The 19604-nt window shown below is 49.1% G+C and overlaps 1 protein-coding gene across 1 annotated transcript in view; it reads left to right on the top strand.

Annotated features, from left to right (window-relative positions):
* Positions 1–19233, top strand: part of GRHL1 (grainyhead like transcription factor 1) — a 59424-nt gene extending 40191 nt beyond the window's left edge. Inside the window, exons 10-16 of the mRNA XM_056125490.1 lie at positions 6922–7009; positions 9334–9473; positions 10852–10889; positions 12736–12827; positions 13615–13700; positions 17510–17574; positions 19038–19233. Of these exons, the coding sequence (XP_055981465.1) occupies positions 6922–7009; positions 9334–9473; positions 10852–10889; positions 12736–12827; positions 13615–13700; positions 17510–17574; positions 19038–19152 (624 nt within the window). The 3' untranslated portion in view covers positions 19153–19233. The remainder of the gene's footprint in view (positions 1–6921; positions 7010–9333; positions 9474–10851; positions 10890–12735; positions 12828–13614; positions 13701–17509; positions 17575–19037) is intronic.
* The last annotated feature ends 371 nt before the right edge of the window (positions 19234–19604 follow it).

Here is a 19604-nt window from a genome sequence, read left to right as displayed (position 1 = left end):
AAGATAGTTTTGTTTTGGACTGCTTAGGTAGTCTGATTGATGGAATTTCCATTCTTTTTTTTTAATGTAGGAGTACTGCTATTTATTCAGCCACTGATTAGCTGATTGAATTGTGCATAAACTCCACCTTACTTTTTTTTTTATTTTTTTATAATTTTATGTATTGAATCACCATGAGAACAGTTACAAAGCTTTTGGGTTTAAGTCTCGGTCATACAATGAAACACCCATACTTTCACCAGTGCCCATTCTCCACCCCCAACAACCCAGTATACCCCCATCCTATACCCTCCCCCTACCTGTGGGGATGATGATTTCCATATTACTCTCTCTCTACTTTGATCACATTCAATATTTTGACACCAGACCCACCATTATTATTTGAGATTTCACCCCAACACTCAGATCTTCTGAAAAGGCAACATCAGACAATTTGCTCTCTATTGCTGGTTATAAATAACATATGATGCTGCGTGGCTGCAGTAGTGGCCGCGCAGTTTTGAAATTCCAAAATTTTAACACTTAAATCTGGAGGGATTTCTGCCAAAACCTGCTGGGTTCCGAGATTTGCTCCTGAGTCTCTGGGATCATGGCCGTTAAGCAGCTTGATCAAGAGCCAGAAAGGCCGTTCGTGGGCGATGACTTGGGGTCTCGTTGGGGTGGGGAGGACAGGACCAGCTCCACCCCCATCCCGTGAGGCCCAAAATGTCTTGTCACTGCGGGCCCAAACCTGACTGTCCAATGGCCTCTGAAGGATGGCAGCCACCAAGCCGCCTGGGGGAAGCAGGTGGAGAGACAACACCCTTTCCCCCCTGGGGTGGCCCGGCAACAGTAACCTACTGCGGGTTCCGGACGCATTTCTGCCAAAATCCGCTGGATTTTGAGATTTGTTTGAGTCTCTGGGATCATGGCCGTTAAGCAGCTTGATCAGGAGCCAGAGACGCCATTCGTGGGCGATAACTTGGGGTCTCATTGGAGTGGGGAGGACAGGACCAGCTCCACCCCCATCCTGTGAGGCCCTGCGTGTCTCGTCACTGCGGACCCAAACCTGACTGTCCAGTGACCCCTGAAGGATGGCGGCCACCGGGCCACCAGGGGGAACAGGCCAAGGCACAAACCCTATTCCCACCTGGGTTAACCCAGCACCGGTAACCTACTGCAGGAATTGGACACATTTCTGCCAAAAGCCGCTGGGTTTCGAGATTTGTTTCTGAGTCTCTGGGATCATGGCCGTTAAGCAGTTCGATCAGGAACCAGAGAGGCCATGCCTCCAATTATATAGCTGCGCCGGAGGTGGTTTGTGGATGTGTCTCCCACATACCTAACTTTTGGCTGTTTACTTTCTTGGTAAACTTTGCCCTAAGTTTTTGGGATTTGGCCGAAGGCACAGCAGCAATTTTGGGGTATCTGGAAGTCTGAAGGTGCCATCAGGCTGCTGATGCATTCGCCTCACAGGTACAGACTGCTGGCAGCACCATACCCCCCGGAATTTCCATTCTTTTAGAAAGCAGTAGCAGAGAGAACAAAATTTCAGAAAAAAGAACAGGGACAGAAATTGGATCTCTCACCAGTGAAAATTTGGTCACTCCTCTTTCTGAGCTTGTATATATATCTCTAATCCATCTCTAGTCCATTTTTCTAGAGAAAAACGTCCTTGGCATCTATTTTTTACAGATACCTTTCTTCTTTAGTGTAATATTGACTGACTGATACTGGGAACACGTCCTGGATTAAATTTTTTACCCTTGACCTATTGCAGTTGTCCAAGAAACTGCTAGAGTCAGAACAGCCAAAATTGGTTGGCTCATCACGATGTTACAGGATTGCCGTTAACATTTCTTGGAGTTTGTGTTTATTACTGAGGAATTCTTTCAGCTTCTGTGTATGTGAAAACTCTTCCCTCCCTACCCCATCCCTGCAACTTTATTTAAACACCATGGTTTACAAAGTTGAACCTGTAATGCAGTTGTTTTAGGCATTCAGTGTTCCAACACTAACCCCCCAACCCCACCACTAGTGTGACCTTCCTTCCATCAATATTCCCAGTTTCCCACCCACCCCCAAAACCTGCCTCCTTAGCAGGCACTTATCAAAAAAAAAAAAAAGCTAATGAAAGATAAATTGTGGGAATTGTTTCTTCTCACAGTGGTGTTATTAAAATCATTGAGGGTTTACTGGGGTAGTTTGTTACTAGTTGAGCCTTCTGGGGCATTTTTCACTTACTGAGCTTAGAGGGCTTCTCTGCCTCTTTCCCATCTAATTTGTGGAATTTGGACATGTCATGCAGCTATATATGTGGCCACACGCTCCAGGAGCTGTAGATCTAACATGATTCTTCAGCATGGCATCTCTGGAGATTAGTCATGAAGCTGTGAGTGTGGATGTGTCTGCTGGGGCTTCCGGTAGTACACGGGTGGGGTGGGGGAAAGCTGCCCCCACTCTGAGGAGGCCCCAGAATTTTCAGTCCCCTGTGTGTACCTGGAAGTTTTATCATCTTGGCATCTCTTCTGCGATTACTCAAAAGTATTTATTTCATCTTTTATCTTGTCATTTTTGCTGGGTATAGAACATTAAAATTCTAGTTTACTCATTTTTGGGGTTTTATTTGTTTTTGGACCACATCCTGCAGTGCTCAGGGCGTACTCCAGGCTCTGCCCAGGGGCTTAGGGAACACATAAAGTTACACACGTGCAAGGCAAGTGCCTTACCCACTGTACTATCTCTCCAGCCCTGTAGCTTACCTTTATAAAAGTCATTGTAGGGGACTGGAGTGATAGCACAGCAGGTAGGACGTTTGCCTGGCATGTGGCCAACCCGGGTTCGATTCCCAGCATCCCATAAGGTCCCCCGAGCACCACCAGGAGCAGTTCCTGAGTGTATGAGCCAGGAGTAATCCCTGTGCATTGCCGGGTATGACCCAAAAAACAAAAAAAAAGTCATTGTATGGGGCCATACCTGGCATTTCTCTCCAGGGCCACACCTGGAGTTCTGGGAAGTAAGAGCGGCATGGAGCCAAGGTTGGGCCGGGGCATGGTCATAGAGTGCTGGTGCTCAAACACCACCCCACCCCACCCCCACTCCAGAGCCTTATTCCTGCTCTGCCACTTAAGCCCCATCCCTGGCCCTTTACTTGGTTCCACCCTACCCCCAACCTTCACCTTGTCAGTACTTTAATGATGTGTATTCTGCTGTATTATCTTATTTCTGATGAGAATTCTATGCTCTTCATTATCTTTATTCTTCTGCATTTAATGTATTTGTTTTCCCTATGACTTTTTTTTTTCTTTCTGGTTTTGGGTCACAGCTGTCTGTACTCGGGACTTAATCGTGGCTCTGTGCTCAGGGATCACTCCTGGTGGGGTCAGGGGACCATTCATGGAACCCAGGTCCACTGCATGCAAGGCAAATGCCCTGCCCACTGGTGCTATCTCTCCGGCCCCATCATTCTTTTTTTTAATTTTTATTAGTGAAACACCATGAGATACAGTTGTAGACTTACAAATTTTTGTGCTTGGGTTTCAATTATACAATGATCGAGTACCCATCCCTCCACCAGTGCCCAATCTCCACCACCAATGATCCCAGTATCCCTCCCACCCCCTAACCCCCCCATCCCACCCTGTCTCTGTGGCAGGGCATTCCCTTTTGTTCTCTCTCTCCTTTTGGGTCCTGTGGTTTGCAAGAGAGGCATTGAGTGGCAATCATGTTTGGTCTATAGTCCACTTTCAGCATGCATCTCCCATCCTGGGAGGATCCTCCCAACACCCTTTATTTGGTGCTCCCTTCTCTGTCTGAGCTGCCTTTTCCCCTAGCGTGTGTGGCTGGCCTCCAAGCCATGGGGCAACCGTCATTCTCTTTTTAAAATACCAGCTAAGGTTAGAGTAAAGCGTACAATATATTGATTTTATTTTTCTTGTGGCAAGCTTTTGATATCTTTAAGATCTCTCAGCACCTTTCAGTTAATGCAGTACCACATTACTAACTATAATCCCTGTGCTACGTTTTCCACCCCCTGGCTTGCTTATTTTATGGCTGGGAAGCTTTTTCTTTTTTTTGCTCTTAAGCCACCTCCTCCCATTTTGGGTCCCCAGTAGACCCCACAGCTCCCCACTTCTTTGATAAAGGGTTTTCTGTGGTTTGGGTTTGTTGCTGTTTGTTTCTGCTGCTTTTTGTTCGTTTGCTGTTTTTACTCTGGGGCCACACCCTGCTGTGGTCAGGGCTTATTATGACTGTGCTCAGGGATCGCTCCTGATGCTGCTGCGGGACCACATGGGGTGCTGGGGCTAGAACCCGGGCCCACCCTGTGCAAGGCAAGTGCTTAACCCTCTGTACTGTCTCTCCAGCTTGCCAGTTTCATTCTGCATTATGACTAAGCGTTATCCTGTTGTGAGTATATGCGGCAGCATCTTTTATTTATTTATTTATTTTTTCTTTTTTTGGGTCACACCCAGCGATGCACAGGAGTTACTCCTGGTTCATGCACTCAGGAATCACTCCTGGTGGTGCGCAGGGGACCATATGGGATGCTGGGAATCGAACCTGGGTCGGTTGTGAGCAAGGCAAACACCGTACGCACTGTGCTATTGCTCCAGCCCCCAACAGCCGCATCTTTATCGTTCACCCATTAATTGAACTTTGGTTGTTTCCTTATCCTGCTCTTGTGAACTAGGCTATGGTGAACATGAGGTTGGGTTTCTTTGGGGGTTAGTGTTTTTTTCCTTCAGATAACGTGGTCATTCTTGGCTTGTTGGGGGAACCGGAATCCTGTTTTCCACTGTAGCTACTATGCTCATACATGCCGATCCATATTCCCACCAACAGTGCAAAGGATTCCCTCTTTCCACACCCTCCCCCGAGCTTATTACCTGGCTTCCCATCACAGCCATTCTCACAAGTGTATTGTATGTTCAGTTAGGGTTTCTCTGACGGTTAGTCGTGTTGAAGACCTTTTCGTGGACCTGTTGGCCTTCTGTATGTCTTGGAAATTTTTTCTGTTTTTATCTTTACTTATTTTGCATTTTTTTTAAAATATTAATGAGGGGCTAGAGAGATAGCACAGCAGGTAGGGCGTTTGCCTTGCACGCGGCCGACCCGGGTTCAATTCCCAGCATCCCATATGGTCTCCTGAGCACCGCCAGGAGTAACCCCTGAGTGCAGAGCCAGGAGTAACCCCTATGCATCGCCAGATGTGACCCAAACAGCAACAATAACAACAAAAAAATTTATTAGTGAAACACCATGAGGTACAGTTGTAGACTTACAAATTTTTGTGCCTGGGTTTCAGTTATACAATGATCGAGTACCCATCCCTCCACCAGTGTCCATTCTCCACCACCACTAATCCCAGTATCCCTCCCACCCCCCCATGCCCCCATCCCACCAGTTCAGCTTAGTAAACTGAGTGAATGCAGGGGATCAGATGTGAGGCCTTCCTGTGCAGGCATACTCTACCCTGAAGCCACATCTCCGGCCAAACATGATTTTTTAAATGAAATTGTTTGAGTACCTTAGTGTTTTGGGTGTTAATCCCCAAATCACGTGTATGATTTGCAAGTAGATTTTCTGCATAAAGGTTGGCTTTTCATTTTGTTCACAGTTTCTTATTATTCTTACGGGTGTAACTAATAAATAAGCAGGGGAAAGTCCTGCTTAATATAAAGGCCACTTTTGCGGGAGTGTGATTTATCATCAAGTGAAGTCACTGCTAGTCTGAGCGAGGGATTGAGCGGTCCAGACCACTTGCACTCGGTAACTGGCAGGATGTGAGAATCTCCTCTCTTCCCTGAAGCACGGAGGTCATGCCTGTGTCGGTATGACTAGCAATTTTTATGAGAAGACTGTTTATTCATCTGTTAATCTTCTAGAAGAGGGAGATTGTAATACTTGGGTCCTTTTTAAAAATATATATTGGTGTTTTAAAATAATAATATCAAGGTCACTGGAGTGGTTCTGTGGCCTTGCTTTGCTCTCAGGACATGCATTTTCAAATATACAGGCTACCAGTTCATGAGCCGCTGGATATCTTTGCAAGGAAATCGGTGCTATCCAGAAATAAATGTCGGTGATATGCCAAGCAACGTTACTATTTAACAGTATTGTTTTTATTGTACATAACTGCTCAATTTCAGGTCATTGTATTACTCATTCTTTTCTGTCTGCGGGTTCAGTTGTCACTCCATTTTTAGGTCTATATCTGTATCGATATGCATTGTGCATTATGTCCTTTCTATAGGACTAGAATCAGGCATTCTTTTAAGGCATTATGCAAATTCACAGTCATATTCCATCACTCCTACCAAGTGATAGTGGGTCCTTCTTTGATTCAGTTGGTGTCAGATCCTTAGACAAAGTCGCAACTTTCAGTTGCCTTTGTAGAAAGTGCACTCAAGTTTGGGTTAACCTCCTCTCTTTTTTTTAATTTTTGTTGTCTACTAAACAATAGGAAAATTCCCTTATGTTTGCACATTTTCTCAGCTTTTTTTTTTCCTCTGACCACATTGATTGTAGAGGGGAATTTTGTTTTGTTTTTCTTTAATGTTGTTTGCCTTTTATTTCATGAAGATAATTTTTTTAAATTGGAAGCTACTGGGAAAGCCTCCATGAATATAAGAAGTAATGGAGGGGCCAGAGTGATAGTACAGCAGGTAGGGCACTTGCCTTCCACACGGCTCACTGGGATTTAATCCCTAGCGCCCAATATGGTCTCCAGAGCCCTGCCAGAAGTGAGCCCTGTGTACAGAGCCAGGAGTAAGCCCAGAGTACTGGGTGTGGTCCCACACTCTCCCTGCAGCACAAAGAAGTAATTGAGTTCGTCTTCAGAGAGGGGTTACCCACCCCCACACCCTCTCCCCTTATTCGGGGAAGCTATATTGAAAAGGATTGGTTCAGCAGAATCACGTCTTGTTTTCTCTTGATCTATAGGGAGCTGAACGGAAAATCAGGGATGAAGAAAGAAAACAGAGCAAAAGAAAAGGCAAGTGTACTGACCCCAGCTCCCAGTTGAATGCCTGTAAGTAGAAACGTTCCCACGAAATGTTTCAGACCTTTTCTGTTCAGAATGGTGAATTGAATTTTCAAACAGAAGATTAAAAAGTAGACATTTTTTTTATGGAACCAAAGCCATAGTACAGGGGTAGGGTGCTTTCTCTGAGCTCAGGTTCGATCCCTGGCATCCCATAGAATGCTCTGAGCCCACCAGGAGTAAGCACTGAGCACTGCTAGGTATGTTCCCTTCCATCCCCCAAAAGTGGGACATTTTTAAAACCATATACAAAAATCAGACAGGTGATTAAAGCTAAGTCACTTTTTAGGGAACTACTGGGAAGGAATTTTGAGGGTTTGTTTTGGTTTATTTTGGAGTATGGGCCATTTTGGCTATTTTTTCTACTTTTTTTTTAACAGGAGCACATTCTCCTCCTTAGTTGTTACTGTTACTGTGTTTGGCATATCGAATACGTCACGGGGAGCTTGCCAGGCTCTCCTATGCGGGCAAGATACTCTCAGTAGCTTGCCGGGCTCTCCGAGAGGGGCAATTAGGTCTCATTTCACCTTTTAAGAAACACCCTTGAGAATTCAGGTGTGCTCATTCCAAATATGTTTTCGTTTTCTTTGGAGATTGTGCAGGCTGGAGTGATAGCACAGCGGGTAGGGCGTTTGTTTGCCTTGCAAGCGGCCAACAGGGCTGACCCGAGTTCGATTCCTCCACCCCGTTCGGAGAGCCCGGCAAGCTACCAAGAGTATCTCGCCTACACAGCAAAGCCTAGCAAGCTCCCTGTGACATACTCAATATGCCAAACACAGTAACAGTTGTCACAATGGAGACGTTACTGGGGCCGTTCGAGCAAATCGATGAACAACGGGAGGACAGTGACAGTGACAGGAGATTGTGTGGTATTCTAACATTATTAGCAGGATCCATAGAGCTTCTGTTTAGACCTTTTGTCAGGAAATCTCTTCTCCTTTTACAAAACGTGACCAGTGTTTATATTCGCAAAACCCTGTTCTCAACTAAAAGGAAGAGAAATGCTGCGCACAGAGTATGCCCATCAGCAGGCAGGGGTCGCTAGCATCTTCCCTTGTACCGGGTGCCTGGCTCAATCCTGTCTTGCTGGTGTCTGTGTGAACGAGCCACATCACTTCAGAGAATAGCTAAGCTAACTCACACGGCTCATCACTGAGCAGACCCTGTGGCACAGATGGAGTCTGGGGTTTAATAAATTCAAAATGGTCACGAGTGGGGTCAGAGTGAACAAGTGGGCAGGGCACTTGCCATGCATGCAGCCAACCTGGGTTTCAGTTCCTGGCATCTCATCCCTGGTGCCCTGAGCCCACCAAAAATGATCCCTGTGTGCAGAGTCAGGAATTAGCCCCATGCATGGCCAGGTGTGGTCCAAAAACAAAGGAAAAAATGGCCATTTTATCTTACATTGAACCTCTCAGAGGCTAAGTTTTGAAATTGAAGTTATGCGGGTAAGATACATGTATTGAAGCTGAAGGGGGTATATCACCACTAGGACATACAGATTTCTGATTATTATTTTTCGCTAGTTATTGGAGCCACTAAGGCCACTCCAGATGGTGCTGGGGACTGAATCCCAGGTCTCACACATGCAAGGCGTAGGCCCTTTCACCCGGGCCACATCCCTGGGCCCTAGAATGTAAATTCTTAAAATGATGCCTAAAGTGAAGTGTCTGCTAAATTATGTTTATGCAATTAGAAGTCTTTGCTTTTCAGAACTAAATGTGCTTTGCCTCAATTCCAAATCTTTTGTGCCATATATTTTTAAAGATATTGTTTCCCCTCCTTATTTTCATGAGATATGCAGTTGATTTTAGAATCTGGGGCCAAAGAGATAGTACAGTGAGTAAGTCTTTTGCCTTGCATGCAGCCAACCTGGGTTTGATTTCCAGCACCACATATAGGACTATCAGTCCTGCTAGGTGGGGTTCCCAAATGCAGAGCCAGGAGTCCACCCTGAGCACTGTCAGGTGTGTTCCCCAAAAGAAAATTTTTAATTGAAAAAAAAAAAAGATCAATTGCAGGCACTCCATTTTGGCATCACCTGCAACCCAGTTCTGGGGCTTAGTTTTTCTTCTTTCTCACTTTCCCTTCTCATATTCTAAGTATAACGACTTTGAGGTGCATATGCATATATAAATGTATATGTACAATGTACATATGTATGTTGCTATGATAAACTGCCATTTTCTCAGTTTTGGGTGCTTTTCTGAGCCCCTTTCCTCGCCCTGCAGTGTAAGCTTCTTATCCCTTTAGGAAAGTGCTCTATGACCCGCATTAACAAGCTGCTAACCATAAACAATTTTCCTTTTCAGTTCCCGATGTGAAGGTGCCACCACTTCTCTCCCACAAGCGAATGGACATCACCGTGTTCAAGCCTTTTATCGATCTCGACACTCAGCCCGTCCTCTTCATTCCCGACGTGCACTTCGCCAACCTCCAGCGGGGCACTCACGTAGGTAACCAGGATCTCGGGCTGGCTGAGAGGAAAAGACGTAGACAAGTGACAAAGAGAAAATCTTTGGCACCGTTCATAGTGAAAAAGCAGCAGCGTTGAGGTGTGACGGGACGTCCGCTCTCTGGCCCACGTGGCCGGGACGACATTGCCGTCCTTCCAGTAAAGTGTGTCCTTAAGCACCATTGACATGGGGCTGGAGCGATAGCACAGTGGGGAGGGCGTTTGCCTTGCGCACAGCTGACCCATATGGTCCCCCGAGCACTGCCAGGAGTGATTCCTGAGTGCAGAGCCAGGAGTAACCCCTGTGCATCGTGGTGGGGGGAGGGGGGGGGGATGCAAAAAGGGGGGAAAAAAGCATCGTTGACATGATGGTGCAGCAGCATACCTGCCTGCCTCATGGTCCTCCATTTATTTGTATCTTAACTCATTTCAGAGATCCCGCATTAGCCATGTGAATCGTAGTATGCATCTGTCACCCTGTGACCCTGCCTCCTGCTGGTCTGACCTGACCGCCAGGAGAGAGCCAGAGTGCCCTGGGTGGGTAGCCCGGACAGCAAAGGAGAGCAACAGAAGGCTCCCAGAGCCGGGGTGTCCATTTCTGACTCATCACCGGCACACACAGCTGTGTCTTGGCAACTGTTGGGCACTTTGTCAGGCATACCCAGCTGTTAGCAAGAGCCTTGCAGATAGGAACTAGAAATGCACAGAACAGGCTGCGCTCAAAGAAATCTCGAGAAGGCCATGGACTGTAAGCTTCGTAGGCAGCTCTGCACAAACTGATGGTTTCTCAGGGTCTTGGGGGAGCCAGGGCCAACGTAGTCCGTTTCTGATGAGAAGCTTTGGGATGAGAGGCTCAAAAATCTCTTTCTGCAAAGCACTAACGGATGATGCCATATGGTCAACGTTGTGACTGCCCAGCCCTGTGTTGAGGGGCCTGAGAACCATAAGCGATACGCCAGTGACTGAGGGGCTGAGTTGATAACACTGAGCAAGGGTGGGCGGGTTTACCACAGACGCAGCTCACCAGTCTCACTCAGAGAAGTCCGGGAGAGCTCCAGGAATCGGATGATTTAACAGCAGGAGGGATAGATAATAATGGTTTGAGCGCTTGCGTTGCCTGTGACTGACCTGGGTTCGATCCCCAGCATCCTCTGTGGCCCCCTGAGCTCCACCAGGAAAGATTCTTGAGTAAGCCCTGAGACAGAAATAATCTGGTTATTTAAAATTAAGATAAACAGATTTTTTTTATTAGATCAGTCAAATGCAAAATAATTCCCATTTTAGGAAATGATTCTTTTATGGTCCGAAACATCTTTGAACCGTGTACTTGAAAAGCAATGTGGTTTTTATGTGCATGTTGTTTTTTTATCCTCAGGTCCTTCCCATTGCCTCAGAAGAATTGGAGGGTGAAGGGTAAGAGTTTGATTTTTTTTTTTTAAGTAATCTTAAACTTACGGAGCAATCTTCTTCTGAGTCATTAGAGACTAATTTGCCAGTGGTCTTCCCACCTTTTCTAAGCATTTTCTGTCTGTTTCATACACTCAGTCATTTTCTCCTGCATAACTTCAGTCAGGGTCAGGACCGTAACTGTCCAGACATTTGCACCGGTTCTCATTCCCACTCATTTTTTCCATTGTTCCTGCAGTGTCTTTTATGCAAAAAAAAAAGGGGGGGGGGCACCGCCAGCTTACCTGATCTCACTGCCCGCTTCCATGATCTATTCAGTTATCCTGCCTTTTGACTTTCCTGATCGAAGACTTTCAAAATTTTGCAAACCAGCTTTGTGGCACATCCTTCAGTTGAGTTTCACTGTCTCGTGGTACTGCTCACATTGTCCGTGGCGGTCAGTGGAGTCCTTCGTCAGTCTTGCTCGGGTCCCCATTGACACAAACCTCCAAAGTGTCCGACCCCCAGCCCCGCCACATTCCTTCAGCACTCTCTAGCCTTGGGCACTGTGCAACCAGGAATCTTGTCTTTTCTTCTCTCTAGTCTCTTGAGGTGTGTGTGTGAGGGGGGGGGGGGGGGGCATCCACTTCCTTTGTGGAGGGAATGGGTTTTAGCATCCCAGCGATGACGCTCCTGCCCTCCTGCGGACTCCCCTCTCCCAGCCCTGCAGGCAGGCCGTCCCTGGGCTCTCGCTGGCCTCGTGCCATGTTTTCACATGAGTCCTGCCACCACTTTCTTTGGGAGGCTGCTCTGTGCTGGATGCAGGGGCAAACTACTTTCTGGCCACACCGCTAATTTTGTCGTGATTATTCTGCTCAGAAGTAAACAGTCTTCACAAAGTGCCAGTTTCCGTTTCCCCTTTGTATTGCACTGACCGGCCAGCCTTCGGCCCCCCTTAGACTCTGGCGCCGTGGGGTTGTCCAAGAGGCCTCCGCCTGGTCCCTCTGCTTCTAGACCCTCAGCCCCCTCCAGGCAGCCACGCTCTGGAGACAGCATCCTCAGCTGACAAAACCTTCAAAGGTTCCCCTGGTGCCTGCAGCAGAAAAATTAAAAATTCCCCAGAGACAAATGATGAAGATAAATTCTTCCTAGAGTCCCACCTTCCCAGTAAGGTCTGTCTCCTGTGAGTCCATCTCAGCTACCCTCCTTGGCACTCACACTCTCTCTCTCTCTCTCTCTCTCTCTCTCTCTCTCTCTCTCTCTCTTTCTCTCTTTCTTTCTCCCTCTCTCTCTCCCCCTCTCTCCTTCCTCCCCCTCTCTCTTCCTCTCACTTTCTCCTCTCTGTCTTCCATTTTACTCTCTCCTCTCGCTCTCCCGCTCTCCTTCTCTCTCTCTCCCTCTCTCTCCCTCCTTCTTTCTCCCTCTCTCTCCCTCCCTCTTTTTCCCCCTCTCTCTCCCTCTCCATCTCTCCCTCCTGTTCTCTCCTGTTCTCTCCTATTCTCTCCTGCGTTACTCCCTTCCCGCCTATCTCAGATCTTGCCTTCTCTAGAGAACTTCTCCCAGAAGGATGCTTCCTTCCTGAGAGGGAGCTCCAAGTCTCTGGGAGCCATGGAGGCTGGCCCGGGCATCTGGAGCGTCCCCAACTCTGCTGTCCCATGAAGAGCCTTAGTTCCGGCTCCGTCTTTCCCCAGACCTTAGGCTTGCCTCTGCCAGCCAGGAAGCTGGCCATTCCTGAAGCACTCTCTGGCCTCGGCCATCAGATAAAGAGAAAGGGTCATTCTGAATATAAGATTCAGTGGTACCCCCTAAACCTCCTTGTTCCTGCAAGGCATCGATGCCCACACCCCTAACTGTGTCCTTGGGTCCCCTGCAGGTCTAACTTGAAACGGGGACCTTATGGGTCTGAGGATGACTTTGCAATCCCGCCCCCGGCAAAGCTGACCCGGCTAGAAGAACCAAAGAGAGGTATGCTGAGGGGCGGGAGAGGGGGGAGGGGTTACATTAGAAGTGAATCCGGGGGCTAGAGACATAGTATAGTGGGTAGGGTGGTTTGCTTTGCACCCGCTGACCCGGGTTTGATCCCTGGCACCCCATTTGGTATCGTGAACCCACAGGGAATAATTCCTGAGCACAGAGCCAGGAGTGACCCCTGAGCCCTGCCAGGTATGGCCCAACCCACGCCCCCCACTGCTCCCAAAAATGAAGTAAGTCCTGGGACCAGAGCAGTATACTAGTGCAGCGGGAAGGGCATTTGCTTTGCACGCAGCTGACCCGTGTTCAATCCCCAGCATCCCATATGGTCCCCTGCGCACCGCCAGGAGTTAATTCCTGAGTGCAGAGCCAAGAGTAAGCCCTGAGCATTGCCAGGTATGACTCTAAAAGCCAAAATAAATAAACCAAAAAGTCTGAGGTATGTCCCGAATGTGTCTTAACTATAAGCTACTCCAATAAACCAATAAATCTTGTTCAAAGGAGAGAGCATGTCAGAGAGAGTGAATGTGTCCTTCTGGACACTCCAGGGGTATCCTTCTCATGGCCCCATCCTGCCCCGGGCCTGCCACAGAGAGGAAACTGCTGCCAGCCGCATGCCCCGGTCGGCTTCCTGTGGGCTGGCGTCCGCTGCCCCGGGTGCAGCTGACTTTCCATTTTACTCACCCACTACCCACGTGAGTCCTTCCTCCCTTTGCTCCTGAGTAAACTGCATCCCGTTTCCCTCCTTCTTCCTCTCTCCATGTTCCCGTCGGGGACTCAGTGCTGCTCTATGTCCGGAAGGAGTCTGAGGAAGTCTTCGATGCCCTGATGCTCAAGACTCCGTCCCTGAAAGGCCTGATGGAAGCTGTGAGTAGCCTGAACTTTCGCATCTTTTCCCGAAAGCAAAAGCGCGCCCACGCAGAATTCCACTGGGACAAATGCTCTCAGACCATCCAGATTCTGTCACTGGACGGGAATCTGTGAAACGTTTCCCATGTCCCCACGTGGAGGCTGGAGCCAGAGGGTGTTGGCTCGCACTGAGGGGATCATGGTGACTTGTGAAATAGTTTGTTTGTGGCAGGTCTGGTTAAAGAGAGTGCGGTTTACCAACAGTTAGCTCCGATCAAAATTTTAAAAAGGGCAGGATGTGGAGACAGCTCAAAGGGCTGGAGCACTAGCTCTGCATGCTCGGACCCTGGATCAGGCCCCCCTCCACATACCTCACGATCTGACAGTCTGGAGCCCCGTGCTGAGATCTGGCCAGCCGGAACCCCATGCTGAGAGCAACCGTGAGCAATGCTCTGCTGTGGTCACAAAATAAAACGGAAATGTTTTTTCATGGAAACAGTGGTTCCTTGGAAACTCCTGATCTGGGGATTGACTGGACTTGAGTCAAGTCCTTCCCCACAGTGTATTTGAGAAAAAACAACTTGAGTATAAATCCTTCTGGAGGATCTCAGCCCCTCAGGGCCCAGGACACTCTGAACCCTGTGCAGTCTAAGTGCAGGAGGAGGAGGCTGTGTTGATGCTCTAGTGCCTTTGGCCCGGTTGAAATTCAGGGACTCACCACCAACCCTCGACACCGACAAATGCAAGAGTAGAGCTCAGATCATGTGCAGTGCTGGGTTAGAAATCCTTTTTCCCTTGGCTTCCCTTAAAACAGCACTGTCTTAAATCCATTTTGCAAATGTTTGTTTAGCACCTGCGTGTGTGTGTGTGTGTGTGTGTGCGCGCGCGCATGCATGTGTGTGCTCTTGGTACTATTCTAGACATTGGATTAGAGTTAGTGTGATATAGTATCAAAGGGAGTGAGGGTTCCTGTTGGGAAGACAGAAATAATAAAATAAGCGAAGAAATGAATATGTCATTTCCCAGGTACTGATAAATGCGGTGAAAAATTAAAATTTAAAAATAGGGTACCAGCGCAGTAGAACAGCAGGTAGGCTGTTTACCTTGCACACAGCTGACCTGGGTTTAATCTGCAGCATCCCCTATGGTCCCCTGAGCCCTTCCAGGAGCAATTCCCGAGTGCAGTAATTCACCTGAGCACCATCAGGTGTGGACCCAATGCATCAATCAGTCAGTCACTGTCCCTGTCATCCCGTTGTTCATCGATTTACTCGAGTGGGTGCCAATGACGTCTACCATTCATCCCAGCCCTGAGATTTTTAACAGCCTCTCCTTACTTGTCTTTCCCAACGCTGCCATATTGGAGGCTCTTTCAGGATCAGGGGAATGAGACCCGTTATTGTTACTGTTTTTGGCACATCGAATATGCCATGGGTAGCTTGCCAGGCTCTGCCGTGCAGGCGGGATAACTCTCGGTAGCTTTTCGGGCTCTCCAAGATATATATATATATATATATATATATATATATATCGTCGATTTGCTCGAGCGGGCCCAGTAACGTCTCCATTGGAGACTTTGTTGTTACTGTGTCTGGCATATCAGATACTCTCGGTAGCTTGCTGGGCTCTCCGAGAGGGGCGGAGGAATCGAACTCGGGTCGGCCATGTTGGCCGCTTGTAAGGTGAACGCCCTACCCGCTGTGCTATCGCTCCAGCCCCTATATATATATATATATATGAAATATATATATATTTCCCTCTATGATTTGTTGCCTACTGCCTGAACCCCATCAAATGAAATGTGGTGTGATAATTATGGAAAACGTGTAGGGAGTGTCTTACTATGTGTCCAGGAATATGTTCACTCATACCTGAGGCTTGACCCGAGCGTGTGGAAAGCAGCCTGGAGTGTGGGTAGTGGTTGGGTAGTGGAGGTCCCTTGGGGCAGGGAGGGCTCTCACCCGTCCGCCTCTGGGGCGCCCCGAGTGGGTTTTTTCCATTCTGAAGAAGCCCGTATTCTCTCTTGAAAGTCTATTTCTTTCAGTAAAAGCTATGCAGGGCCAGAGCAATAGCACAGAGGTTAAGGATTTGCCTTGCAAGTGGCCAGCCTGGGTTCAGTCCTTGGCACCACATATGGTCCCACGAGCCCCGCCAGGACTGGTTCCTGAGTGCAGAGCCAGGAGTTAGCCCTGAGCACTGCTGGGTGTGGGCCAAAACCTAAACAAGCAAGAACCTACTTCGCTTCCAAAAAACGTTAAAGAAAGCAGAGGGAGGGGACAGCAGCTGGGCAGGCTCCCCGTCCCACCTGTGCCCACCCTGCCTGTCACTTCCTGCCTCCTGTCGCTTCCTTTCCTGACCTCCCCAGCCAGTCCTCATCCTCATGGGAGAAGCAGCTGATCCTTGATTATAGTGAAAAAAAGAGAGTGTGAAAAAGCTTGAGACCTACGGTGCCAAATGCAGCTGCTCACAACTCCTTGGGGATTCAGCGCAGTTACAAGTCTTGGCACTCTTGGGGCCGGGATTTCATCCGTGGTTTCATGGCCCGCGGATGCAGGGAAGAGACGGATCAGTCTGTGACCCGGGAGCTCAGGCTTGGTCTCACTCGGGAGGTCCCGCTCCCCGAGCTGCCTCAAGCTCTGCGTGGCACATTGGCCCCGAGTATGGGAGTGGTCTAGGTGGCGCGTCCCAACAAGGCGTTTTATCGCAACGGACTCGGCTGCTTATCCTCTGAGTAGTTCATTCTCTGTATTTACCACATTGGCACTGACCCTGAAATTCGTGTTCATTAAGCCACAATCAAGTGTGAGCCAACAGTGGTCCGTGCTGGTGCTACTGTCATCAAGAGACCCCTCCCAGGAAGTCAGAGACCCTGAGTGCCCCCCCCACCCCACGAACTCCATGTCGTCTGCTCCCTGTGCAGGAGAGAGGCGGGGAGAGGCCCAAGGGTGCAGGGTCCAGGGGAACCTGGGCGGCGCCGGCTGCTCTTGGCAGAGCTTAACTCTTGGCAGGGGATCACTGACTTGATATTTTTGCCAGGCTCTGGGATATTAAAGCATTTTTCCTTCTAATAACTCGGCATCAGAAATGGACTGCTGCTCTTCCTGCCTCCCGCGAGCCGGTGGGACTCGCGGTGCTGGCCTGGGTGGCTGAGGGCAGAAAAGGCACCTGTTAGGATTGGAAGCAAGTTAGAACCAATTCCACCTGCACATCCCGGGACTCAGGGCTCCCGGAAGGGGCCTCACATCCCCTGGGGCCTCGAATCCCTGTTGCAGTATCTGCGCGTGGCCCACACCAACATGAACTGTGTCCAGACAAGAAATGGGTGGTGGGGTGGGCAGCTGAACTCCTACCCAGTTTTTCTTCATATATGTAAAGTATTGGTTTTCTTGGGGGGTTTTTTTTTTTGCTTTTTGGGTAACACCTGGAGATGCATAAGGGTTACTCCTGGCTCTGCACTCAGGAATTACTCCTGGTGGTGCTCAGGGAACCATATGGGATGCTGGGAATCAAACCCGGGTCGGCCGCGTGCAAGGCAAATGCCCAACCTGCTGTGCTATCGCTCCAGCCCCAAGTGTTGATATTTAAATCTGTAAGATCCTGACTCCAGTTCCTTTCAAAGATGGGTGACCCGCCCCCCAACCCCCACTCCGCCCCTGGGTTTTGGATGGGGCGTTAGAGCAGTCTTTGTGATTATGAAAAACAGAAGGTTGTGTAACTAGACCTCCACAAACACACACACATACGCGCGCGCGCACACACACACACACACACACAGATTTGCAGCTCTATAAGAAGCATCTTGAAATTATTTTTCTTTGCTCTTTCAGATATCGGACAAATACGATGTCCCCCATGAGAAGATTGGGAAGATATTCAAGAAATGTAAAAAAGGGTGAGCACTGAATGGCATTCCTAGTTTTAAAAAAAAAAATTGGGACCGGGGCCCAGAGGAGAAAGCTCAGAGGGCTGGAGCACAGGCTTTGCATGTGGGAGCCCGAGGTTCAAGCCCCGGCACCTCCCAGTCCCCAAATGCTAGGCTAGCAGCAGCCCCAATATACCGTTTGCTGCGTGTGGCCAAGCCAGACCAGCTCAGTGTTCCTTCCGGCGGAGGCTGCTGGGCACCAGGTAGCGTGCGGGGCTCGCGGTGCCCGGGAGGTGCCCAGCGCCTTGCTCATCATCTGCCCCTGGAGCCACGACCCCAGCTCAGGTGGCATCACATCTTGGACCTGAAGGATAGCGTCTATCAGGCCCCAGAGCCCGTAGCAGGAGAGGCTCTGCTCACAGTCCCTGTGCCACAGGCCCGTGTCAGGGCTGACTGGTGGGCAGCTTGGGCAGAGCTAGCCAAAGGCCTGGGCCCTTCTGTTGTGGCTTTGTTCTCAGTCTTAGCACCTTGCCTTTCTGTGGGAATTATGTTTTGCCTTCTTTTTTTCTTTTTTTTGCTTTTGCTTTTGCTTTTTGGGTCACATCCAGTGATACTCAGGGGCTACTCCTGGCTCTGTACTCAGGAATTATTCCTGGCGATGTGCAGGAGACCATATGAGATGCCGGGGATCGAACCCAGGTCGGCCGCGTGCAAGGCAAACGCCCTGCACGCTGTACTATCACTCTGGCCCCGATGTTTTGCCTTCTACCTTACCTAAGTGTCTGTGCTGTTTGTCCTGGTCATAGCATAAGAATTTGGGGGCTTAATTTTAGAGCCGAAACCAAGGAGCTGGAATTTTTTTTTTGGTATAGGCTTAGTAGGAAGGATGGGTCTTAATTTAAAAAAACAAAACAATCAAACTCTGGGCTAAAGTTATAGTACAGTGGGGAGTGTACTTCCCTTGCCCACAGCTGATCTGGGTTCGATCCCCGGCATCCCCTGTGATAACCCTGGGCACCCCCAGGAGTAATTCCTGAGCATAGATTCAGGCGTTAGCTCTGAGCATTGCAGGTGGGACCCAGAAAGGAAAAGAGAAAAGAAAAAGAAAATCTGACGGTAACCTGACAGAGAAGATAGTTTGTTAAGGATCCTTGGTTGGGACCTGTGACTTCAGACCACATAGACACCTTTGGTTCGTCTCAGTAGCTACCACTTTATGGAGTGGTCACTGCCCGCTGCCATGAGAATAAACAAGCCAGTGTGCCTGGCATCTGTTTTCCCCGAAGCTGCCATCAGTACTTTACTTGTAGCCGTCACTAAATGCACGCAGCGATCTTTTGGGCTCTGTTGTTATGCTGTTTCATGAATGAGCCCATCGGGATCGAGGGAGGTGGACACAGTTTGCCCATCATGTCCCAGCTAGTGTGTGGTTGAGCTCTGGGCTGCCTCCCGGGCCTGCGAGAATGAGCAGCCCCGTCTGGTCTGTCCCACAGGATCCTGGTGAACATGGATGACAACATCGTGAAACACTACTCCAACGAGGACACCTTCCAGCTGCAGATCGAAGAGGCTGGGGGCTCGTACAAACTCACCCTCACCGAGATCTAAGGGCCCGCAGCCCACACCTCCCAGTGAGAGAAGCGAAGACGCTCCGTGGGCTGACTGCAAAGCTGCAGGAGCCCTGGGCCACCACCGCCGTCCGAGAACCATGCAGGCGACGTCTGCGGGCGGGGCTCATTTGGAGCTGAACACGGCACTACACTTGGCTTGGCGATGGCATGAACTGTATCGCATTGGCGCTTTTCCATGAACCAAGAAACCCGTCTACCATGACGTTTGAATTTTCTGCTCTAAGTACTTAGGATTGAAAGTGAACGCTTGGCTCCTAGATTGACTAGGCTGGGAAACTCTAGACTCCCCGCTGCGTCATTTATAACAGTCTGAGGCTCTCGACCTTGCCTCCTCCGCATCGGTGGGCCTGTTCACTGGGGCAGGCATGAGAAAGCCATAGGCCCAGCTTCCAGGCTGCGTGACCTTCCCTGAACCCCATGCACCTGACC

The sequence above is a fragment of the Sorex fumeus genome, unplaced genomic scaffold, assembly GCF_029834395.1.
Source record: "Sorex fumeus unplaced genomic scaffold, SorFum_2.1 ptg000006l, whole genome shotgun sequence".
NCBI lineage: Eukaryota > Metazoa > Chordata > Mammalia > Eulipotyphla > Soricidae > Sorex > Sorex fumeus.
The sequence above is the reverse complement of the archived record's forward strand: the minus strand, read 5'-3'. Positions and strand labels throughout refer to the sequence as shown.